At 45.5% G+C, this 10133-nt stretch overlaps 1 protein-coding gene across 2 annotated transcripts; it reads left to right on the top strand.

Moving 5' to 3' along the window:
* Positions 1 to 512: 512 nt before the first annotated feature.
* RPS6 (ribosomal protein S6) lies at positions 513 to 5258 on the top strand. 2 transcript variants are annotated; one of them, XM_082301551.1, is made up of 6 exons: positions 513 to 545; positions 1305 to 1436; positions 2321 to 2531; positions 2898 to 3044; positions 4167 to 4324; positions 5087 to 5258. In XM_082301551.1, exons 1-6 carry the CDS (start codon positions 540 to 542, stop codon positions 5180 to 5182), a joined length of 750 nt encoding a protein of 249 aa, XP_082157677.1. In that variant the 5' UTR covers positions 513 to 539; the 3' UTR covers positions 5183 to 5258. The 2 variants fall into 2 exon arrangements, with proteins under 2 accessions (XP_082157677.1, XP_082157678.1); XM_082301552.1 differs by having other exon boundaries at positions 4167 to 4328; positions 5091 to 5258.
* Positions 5259 to 10133: the final 4875 nt, after the last annotated feature.

Raw genomic sequence — 10133 nt, 5'->3', positions numbered from 1 at the left:
CCGTGTGACAGAGAGGAGCGGCCGCTCTCCGCACACCCCTGCGCCCGTGCGTAGGCAGGGAACCGGGAAGCGCATCCCGGCGGGAGCCGCTCATACCACGCAAACAACGCGCCTTCCCCTGAAAGCCAGCGTGTCGCGTATTGATGGCGCTTCTTTCTACACGTGCCGTTACTCCCAGCCCCGGAGTGGGCGCGCCCGACCCGTGAGTCCCTGCGTGCCATTCCACGGCCCGTTCCCAAGGAACGCTTTCTCGCTGGCGAGCGGCACCTCAGACAACCAAAGCCACACCCGGGCCTGCCCCAGGCAGGAGACAAGTGCCGGAACCCGGGAGTGCGGGAGGGCCGGGCCCGGGCACGCCGCGAGGCCACACCCCCCGCGCCTCCCGGCCACGCCCCTCGCCCGTGGAAGCCTCGCTCGCCATTGGGCAGCCCCGGTCACGCGGGGCGCGGGCGGTGCTGCTCTCGCGAGAATTGCTGGGTGTATGTAAGAAGTACGGGCGGAAGTGCGGCCTTTTCCCGCGGCGCCGAGACGTGAGCAGCATGAAGGTATGGCCGCGCCGGGCTGAGCCGCGTTCGGGGGTGGGGGGCTGGAGCTCCCCCGCCGTAAATGGCCCCGGCGCTGCCCGCAGAGCCGCCACTGGTGGCCGATGGTCCCTGGCGGCGGGGCTGGAGCGCACCTGCGGGGCGGATGGGAGTGGATTGTTGGCGGGCCCCGCTGCCTCGGGCGGGACTGTGCTGCCGCAGGGTGGAGGACCGCCGGGCTTCCGGGTGGGCCGCTCGGAAAGGTTTTTGAGAGTGAGAGGCCTGTGCAGCCGACAGTAGGGCCCGGCAGGGAGGCGCCGTGTGCGCTGTTCTGAAGCAGTGGCGGGAGGCGCCCGTGCAGTGCTGCGCTCTGCGGCGGCCCCAAGGAAGTACAAGCGATCCCCCACGGCAGGTGCTGTTTCCCTGCAGTGACTTGAGCGTCTCTCTCACGCGGCGTGTGCTGTGAGGGGTTTGCAGCAAGAGGATAACACAGATTTTTGCTGGTCGCAGTCTGATCGGTCTCTGGCTGCGATAAAGTCAGTTTTCTGTGCGACTGAACGAGTTGTAGAGCCTAGTGTGGCCGAACATAGGCGTCCGTGCCGTGGCTCTCCCAAGTGTGGTGTAATGACAGGCTTTGCTGGTGAGCATTTGTGTAAGCAGCTGGAGAATTTCAGCTTTGAAATGCCAAGCTCAACCCATCAGGTAAGTACTGATTTTTTGTTACAGTGTTTCCTCAGAAGTTTCAACCAGATCTGTTTTCTTGTTTGCATTTTTCTTCGCTAGCTCAACATCTCTTTCCCGGCTACTGGCTGCCAAAAGCTCATTGAAGTGGACGATGAGCGTAAGCTAAGGACGTTTTATGAGAAGCGAATGGCCACGGAGGTGCTGGCTGATTCCCTTGGTGAGGAGTGGAAGGTAGGAAGTACGGAAGAATGTTGTCAGAGTTGTATTTGAGGAGCGTAAAATGCAAAATGTCTCCAGTATGCACTTCTCATGCTGTAATGCTTGCATGGTGGCAGTCACATTGAAAGTTTCTCTTGCTGTGTATGTACTGAACTTACTGATTAGGCTAGCCTGTTTTGGTACTTTATCTGAATGGGAGATTTTTGGTTTTTAAAGCCTTCTGCTTAGTTTCTTGCTCCCTTTTGCAGTGGCTTATTGCTCTTCATGTCAGTGCTGTCTCTTGGTATTCAGCCCAAGTTAAATTTGCAGTGTAAAACTTCCAATGTGTTCAAAATTGACTTTGTTGTGTTTAAACTGCTGCTAATACATGGGGAGAAATATGTTTGGCATGGTGGATGGGCTTGGAATAGTTAGTGTTAATATGGACAGTGCAGCTGAATTTGAAGAACATGATCTTTTCTGCTGCCATCTTCACAGGGAAGATGATAAAACCTGTATTTTTTCCTTTTTACCTATGTACTACTCTAGACACTCCTGTGTTCTATGCACATTTCCAGTTCGTCAAGTAAACAGGCTTAATTAGGCTTACAATTTCAGAAAAGCTAGTCAATAATGGTGCAAGATTTTGCACAGTGTTACTTCCCAACAAAAATTCAAAGGGATGTGAATCACACTAAATGTAAATTCTGGTATACAGAGGTATTTTTCACGTTTCTTAAATAAATGGCCAGATTGTTCCAAAGGTGTTGGTTAAAGTTGTTCGCGCTAGCCATAACAGAGACTCTTGCAGAATCATGGACACAGTGCTCTGTTGTTCCGAGCAGTGTGTTGTGGTATCTGCTGCTTTTTGAGGTAATAAAGACACAAGGAACTCAGAAACATTTCTCCTTTCCTAGGGATATGTCGTTCGGATAAGCGGTGGCAACGACAAGCAAGGCTTCCCCATGAAGCAGGGTGTCCTGACTCACGGACGTGTCCGCCTTCTCCTCAGCAAGGGCCACTCCTGCTATCGCCCCAGGAGAACCGGCGAGAGAAAGCGCAAGTCTGTCCGTGGCTGCATTGTTGATGCAAACTTGAGTGTCCTGAACTTAGTCATAGTGAAGAAGGGTAAGAGTCTGGATGAAACAAGCAATAGGTAAAAGTAGGCACCTGGAAGGAGCCTGCTTGCAGTGGTTGGTAAGTTGCATGGAATGGAAATGGCAGTCCCAGTTTCAGAATGTGTCTTAACGGTCCCTCTGAGCACAGCAGTCTTGTACTGCTAGAACTGATCACTAAAACACTTCTTGTTGCTGCCAGCAATCTGATCATGTTAAAGCAGCCAAGGGTAGCTGGGGTGGTGCTACTGACAAGTGAACCTCAAAGATTACATAGCCTTACCTTGAATTCTTACAGATTTTAAGCTCAGTGTTTGGCTGCTGAAGCTGGTGCTCAGTAGATGAGGTAAATGGCATGTTTAAACTTGCATTCCCAAAGGTGAAAAGGACATTCCTGGGCTGACTGACACAACTGTGCCCCGTCGTCTTGGTCCCAAGAGGGCCAGCAGGATCCGGAAGCTGTTCAACCTCTCCAAGGAGGACGATGTTCGTCAGTACGTTGTGAGGAAGCCTCTGAACAAAGAGGGTAAGAACTCCAATAGTACAGCTCTTCAGGTTCTTGTAATTACTGCTGAGGTGTTCATCCTACTGCAGGGAATACACCACGATTAATAGTACATCCAGGAGCTGACACTCACTTTATTTTAAGCTTTGTTAGCTATAACTTGTAGAAAAAAATAAAGTTTCTTCGTTGCCTCGTTTCCTTCGCCCCTCTCTGCCCTGTTTTGTCACAGTTCGTTCTTAAGTGTTTGATAAAATCTGGAGTAATTTTTACTAGTTTCTAAGAATAACCTAAAAGTAGTAGCTGCAGGGTTAAATACAAGGTGGAATGTTGTTAAAACTTTTATGGTATGGGGGAAAAGGCAGTGTAGAGAGAAGATGCTAAGATTTTTCCCCCTTGCTTATGGCAGTCTGAAATGAGCTTGTATTGGAAGGGTACTGCTTGGCTTAATACCAGTTTCCTGCAGTGTAAGGTGTAATTTTGGGTTTTTTTTTGCTTTTGATCTGGGGAAAAAAAGGTGGATTTTTAGAATAATATGATAAGACTTTGGTACTGTGGAAGTTTGTTGGGGAGAAGAACACATCATGGGGGAATGGTTTTGTCCATTAAGGAGTATGATCCTGCTGGACATCAGACTGTTCCGTGTGACTGCTAAAGTCTGTCAGGATTGCTTACTAAAATTTCATTTTACAGGTGTATGTGGTAGTGTGTTTTGTTTGCTCATAGTGGGCTGTAGATCTGTTTTTTGGGATAAACAGTGTCAAACCTAAGTAAAACTGTAGATGGCTTTTTAATGCTGGAAACAATGGCTCATTCTGGAAGGTAGATAATGAATACCCTTACTGAAAATTTAGGTCTAGGGGGAGTTACAAGAGACAGGCCTGTTAAGATGCTAGAAATTTACACTTAATTTCTAATAACAAATCATGAGCATTAAGACCATGTATTGTTAATGCTGTATCTGGTGATAATTGATCATTTTCCCTGCAAAATCTATCAGGATGTTGAACTCTCTGTAGCTGCTGTAAGATATGGTACACTAAATAATGCTAATAGTAAATGAAACACTCTGGAGTTTGCTAGATGAGGCCTGTGGCTTCTTCAGAAGGTACTCTGCCACTTCTGCTGATATGTAGTGATTTTTAGGTAAGAAACCCAGAACGAAGGCTCCCAAGATCCAGAGACTGGTGACTCCTCGAGTGCTGCAGCATAAGCGCAGGCGTATTGCCCTGAAGAAGCAGCGCACTCAGAAGAACAAGGAGGAAGCCGCAGAGTACGCGAAGCTGTTGGCCAAGAGGATGAAGGTACGTTTGCTGTTTCAACTCAGCTGTATGGCAAATAGCTCATCTCCCAGAATCAAGGGATTTGGTTAACAGGACTGTATGCTTACAGCTGCTCTGTACTAGCTCATTTTGAATATAAGCACCTAAATGCGAGTATAAACATAGCTGGTCAGTTGAGGTTTTTTAAATATTTCTATCTGTTTCTGCCAGTCGTAGAGCAATAGAAATTAACCAGGCCCACTAATTTGACACCTTTTTTTAAAGGAAACTAACAGTTACAGCCTCTGAGGATATTTTTTGCTGTAGCAATTTTAGTTCAAATGAATTCTGTTTTAACTCAAGATGCCCAAGCATTTGAGTGATTGTGTGGAGAAATAGGATTCAGCAGTTGATCTTGATAAAGGATAAGTTGGCAAGAAGGTATTTGTTTGCATGTGTTTGCCCTTGCTCCTAAAACTGCAGTGACTGCTGAAGCAGTACTGTAAGCAGGTACAGTTGGAATATTTGGCACAGTGCTTCCTGAATTTCATTACTTCCAGATAAAAACTGAGAGAGATGCACCTTTGTTGTGTTGTGAACTCCACATCACTTCCTTAACTAAAGTTTTGGGTGCATACCGGGCAAAGACACAGGTCTGTGTTGGTTTGGATACTTGCAGAATTCTTCTGAAGAAGGGAAATAATTTTGCTTTTTTGACTTACAGAATCTATTCCTTCAAGTTGCATTTTCTCTAGTTTGTTCTGTTTGATGATATGTAACATCTCCATACTCCATGCCTTTCAGGAAGCCAAGGAGAAACGCCAGGAGCAGATTGCCAAGAGACGCCGGCTTTCTTCTTTGAGAGCTTCTACATCCAAGTCTGAATCAAGTCAGAAGTAAAGATGTTGTACATGATACTAAAAAGACATTGTACATTTAATTACCAATAAACTCCTTTTGTGGTGAACTTCCAGTATGAGACTTTGTAGTTCATGTTGTTACTGCCAGTCTCTTAAACAGGAGTTCAGACTAAGTGCATCATGTAGACCAAACTGGAGCCGCAAACCTTGATCTTGATGCAGTTCTATTTTGAGAACTTGTAGTACTGTGTCTTTATTGAGAAGTTCCATTTTATTATGAACTTGTGCATGCGTGTGGATGTTGCTACAAGCAGGGTTTACCTGCAGCATCAAAATTCTCTGCAATGGTTCTGCAGTGCAGTGGGCAGAATGTAACCCACTTAGTAGTGTTGAGTGGTTAATTTGTGGGTATTTTGATGGGGTTTTTTTAAATCCAAAGTACAGGGTAGTGTTTACATATGAGAAGATTGTGTCACTCACTTTTGATACTAACATTGGTAAAACTTAACCTTCAGCTGATTCTTAGCAGAATTAAGTGCAGTTCAGACACTCATTGGAACAGACTCCACAGGGAAGTGACTGCAGACCCAAGTCTGCCAGAGTTCAGGGAATGTCTGGATGATACTTAGTCAAACGTTTTAGTGGCAGGTAGTCCTGTGAGGAGCCCTGGTGTTGCTCTTTATGATCCGTATGGGTTACTGTAAATGTGAGATACTTGTGATTCTGTAGGTATTGCAGTGTTCTGCTCTTGAAATTGGTACTGGGCCATGAATAAGGCAGCTTTTAAAAGATTTGACTAGAAAATTTGAATTGAGGATTAAAAATTACAGATCTGCCTTAATGTATTCAGTCTGTACTGGGTAAGGGTAACGGGAATTCACCTCCAAGTTAAAAACACATGTGTTGGATGTTAGAATGGTCTGGAGCTAAATAAATTGTCTTAGTTCTTAAAATAATAATTGGGATCCACTTTATTTTTGTTGAGATAGGTGCTTCTGTTTCTAGTACATTAAGCTTCATCACAACCTTAGAAGTTGGGAAGGTTTTTATTCTTCTGTGTGTGGCAAGACTCTTCTAAGTTTGGGGCCCCACCTGGCTAGAAGGCGTTTTATGATGCATCAGATGAAAAACTGGGACTGAAAAAAAAAGTTGCAGAAGACAAGACCTGCTGGGAATACATTATGGGGACAGAAGGATCAAACCTGCTGTCCTTAAACTTAGGTTTGTATTAGGATGATGGGATACCCATCTGACAAGGACAGAATTTGCCATGAAGCACTTGTGTGCAGTGGAACCTTGGACCAAGAGACTTGGCCAAAGCAGTTACCCGAGCTCTATCTTTCACAGCTTAACTGAGGCTGGCTTTGAATGGCAAACTATCTAATCAGAAAAGGTTTAGAGGGTTAGTAATGGTGGTTACGCATGAATTAAATAATGCTGGCTAGCCCAATAAAATTCTAAGAGGGTACCATTTTACAGTGTATTTTTTTTTTATGGAGGCCATGGTCATTGCCTACAGTTTAATAGTGAAGATCCATAGGCCCTGTTAAACCTGAGCTTCACTAAATAAAAAAAAAGACCCCTTTTTAATCCACATTAGTCTCTGCAAAAATTAATATGGAGAAAATGTAGGTAAGTATGTGAGTAGCACTCAATAAATTCACAATGCTGAGAATTATACAATCTGCAGAAGGGAAATAACACTGTCTAGCCTCTTTATCCTAGTAAAATGTACACAGTTAAGTACTTTGGTCAGGGTGACCAAGCACTGAGGTGGTTGTCCTGGACAAGAACAGGAGGGTTCTGAACATTCTACACCACTGCTAAGTCGTGTAGGCCATTCTGTATGGCCTATTCCTGCTGTGTAGGCTGCTAGTAAGTCTTCCTCTGAAGCAGTGCAACTCACACCCAGTGTGAAAAAAGTCAGTGGGGTGCTGGTTATTTTTGTCAGGCTTTGAGGATCTGTGGCCTTGTCAGAGCCAGGAACTACATGACCTAATGAAGAAATGACCAGTGTTTTAAAAATCCTTTCTGCACTCTTTTCCCTCACTTGCTTCCTGGAGCTGCCTTTGTGGCTCATCTGCTGCTTCCTTCTGCAGTCTTAGGCTTTCAAGTGCAAATCAGGCGTATCATGACTTGGCAGACTCAAAGAACAGTCCTAGCTTGAAGGGACCTTGAAAGATCATCTGGTCCAGCCTGTTCGTGTCTCTGAAAGGTGGCTCTCCCTGCCGATGTGTCCACCTCAACACCCAGTTCAGTGACACAGCAAACGTGGGGAGGGTGCTTTTGATCCCATCATCCAGATCATTCATGGAGATGTTACAACATGGGGCCCAGGGGGCCCCACTTGTGACAGGCTGCCAGCCTCAGTAAAACACACTGATCACCTGTGAGATGATTCCTGCCCATCTCACAGACTGCCCATCCAGTCTGTATTTGACATTTGTCTAGGAGGAGGCTGTGGGAGATAGCATCTGCTTTGCCAAGGTCCAGCTAAGCAATACTCTCTCTTGACATGCTATTTTTCTGTAGCAGTTACCAATTTAGCCTAGCACGATTTGCCTTTAATAAATTCATAGTGTTTTCCCAGTCACCTGCTTTCACCATGACTTTAGGTCATGGATGACTCAAATCCCCAACTTGAAAGAGACTAATGAAGTAGGAGCAGGTTCTCTCTGCCCCTATGCACTTCCAGTTTTACTGCAGTAGGAACTGCAATAAAACCACAAAGCCAGCAGCTGCAGAAGTCCCTTAACAGCAGTTCAAAACCTGTGATACTAAACACAATGCCAAGTGCTATCTGGGAACAGCAGCTTTTCCTTGAATGTTTCAGCAGGGTTTCTACTCTTTAAGGACAGTTTTTCTGCAAGTCTGAGGCTTGGCTGCAAACTCAGAGACACCTTAAGCTTCAAGGCAAGTAACAGACCCTGGTCAGAACATGGCAGGTTGCAATTCATCTCTTCACAACCAAAGGAAACAGAATACACATAGCATTGACATAATCACTTTTAACTGGCAGGTCTGAATTTAGATAGTGTGGCACAGAAAACAAATGAGGAAAAAATGCCAAATGAAAGCATGTTGAGGAAACCTAAACAAAAATGTCAGAACATCCCTCTGAACTACTCTCATAGCTAGGTGAAGTGAGCCTCTGTTACTCCCAGCAGTTTTTGTCTGCCACTCATCTCCATAGAACCACTGAGTCTCCTCCAAGCAACCCTAGAAAACTAATGCAAACACCTGCTGAAGCAGGGCAGTGACTGGGCAAGTCTGAACATTTTTTAAAGAACAGATTTCACAAACTCCCAGGCAACATGTGCCAGTGTTTCAACAACCTCACAGTTAAACTACAGGAAAATCCACTTAAGTGTTTTAAGTTTTTGCCCATTGCCTCTTTTGGCACCACTGAGCTAAGTCTGTCTCTGTCTTCTCTACTTCCCACCTACCCCATCAGGTATAGAGACACATGCCCCTAAGCTTTCTCTAGCCTGAACTGTGCCAGCTTTTTTAGCCTTCCACTTGTGTGACAGGTGCTCCAAGCCCTTCGTCACCATTGTGGCCCTTAGCTGAAGTCATTTGAGGATGTTGAAGTGTCTCTTGTCCTAGTTGGCTGAGACTTGGACATAGGACCCAGACATGTCTCACAGCCATGGAGATAAAGATCACCATCCACGTGTTGGCAATGCACAGCTTAGCTCACCTCCAGATACTGTTGGTTTGCATTGCTCTGAGGGCACTCTGCTCTCTCAGGGTCAGGTTGGGGCCCACCGGGAACATGATGTCTTTCCTGCTTAGCTGCTCTTCACCCTGCACTGGCACATATGATTACTCCTACATGGAGGCAGGACCTTTCAGATTGCTTGTGGACCCCATCAGTTCTCCAGCTTGGTAAGTCAGTTGGCCCTTCCTTTACTTTTCTTTCTAGATAGTAAAAGTTTGTGTCTACAGCTATGGGGTAACTACCACTAATTAGTAGGGAACTACCCCTCAAGGTTGCTCTGAACACATGAAGGATCAGAGCTTCATTAAGCAAGCACCTTCTGCTATTTTCTTTACCATCACAGTCCACAGTCCCTCAAATTTCCTATGAGATTCTGGTACAGGAAGTGGCAGTTCCCTCCTCTCTATGACTTCACACCCAAATACCATGTTCATGCTTCTTTGGTGGTTCCACAAATGGAAGTTTTTGCTCCTGCACAGCATTCTCCCTCTTTCTGTCTCCTCCCTCAACAGGCCACATGAAGGGTAGGAAATGCAAAGACAGGGTAACATTCTTAGCAAGCAGCATTATTGAAAAGACAGCAGTGACAAAAGCAGAGGAAAACAAGAAAGTCAGTGTGATGCTTACAAGACATTGAAGTCCAAAACACTAATTGTTCCTCAGCTCCCTATCTAAAAATAGGTCTGGAAATACAGGTTTATTATGCATCTTTTCCACAATATACCAATCTGTGCTAGGCACATCATTCTCATCAGTGAGAAACGTCTTTAGGGTCTGATATTATTGTTACTGTCAGATTAATGAACTGACTGCCGCACACGAGGGGGCTTGAAAGATACTCAGTTGAGAAGGTGAAGGCCTGAGGCACTGGCAATTTCTACTACTTAAATTTCATCTAACCCTCACTCCTATCCCTGCCCCATTAAAAATAAACCAAAAGAACCCCAAAAACCCCAACCAAACAACAACAAAAAACCAACTCAAAAAAACCCCTGGAAACTACATGTAAACCTGCAAGTATGTTATGAGACAAGAGGTCCACCAGTATTTTTGCAAGTTAGGATGCACCAAGTGAAAGCATCACTCTGTGTCCCCATCATGAAATCTTTGAGAAACCAGAACTTCTGGAAGGTGTTCTCCCAAGTAAAGCCACAACTATGCTGCAGAGAGCACCAGCTGCCCTCAGGAAGCCTGGGGCTGTGCCTTTCCCATAAACAAGAGCTTCATGGATTCTGTCCCAATCGGCTTGTTTCTCAGCTGTTCTTACCTC

This window comes from Coloeus monedula (genome assembly GCF_965178545.1).
Source record: "Coloeus monedula genome assembly, chromosome: Z".
In the NCBI taxonomy this organism is placed as follows: domain Eukaryota; kingdom Metazoa; phylum Chordata; class Aves; order Passeriformes; family Corvidae; genus Coloeus; species Coloeus monedula.
Note: the sequence above shows the minus strand (reverse complement) of the source record. Positions and strands in the feature narration are given on the sequence as shown.

What these genes read in the sequence shown, in the direction of transcription:
- RPS6 (XM_082301551.1), top strand. An exon ending in CTTAGTCATAGTGAAGAAGG is followed by an intron (nt 2,532 to 2,897) that starts GTAAGAGTCTGG and finishes GCATTCCCAAAG; the next exon opens with GTGAAAAGGACATTCCTGGG. An exon ending in TGTTGGCCAAGAGGATGAAG is followed by an intron (nt 4,325 to 5,086) that starts GTACGTTTGCTG and finishes CATGCCTTTCAG; the next exon opens with GAAGCCAAGGAGAAACGCCA.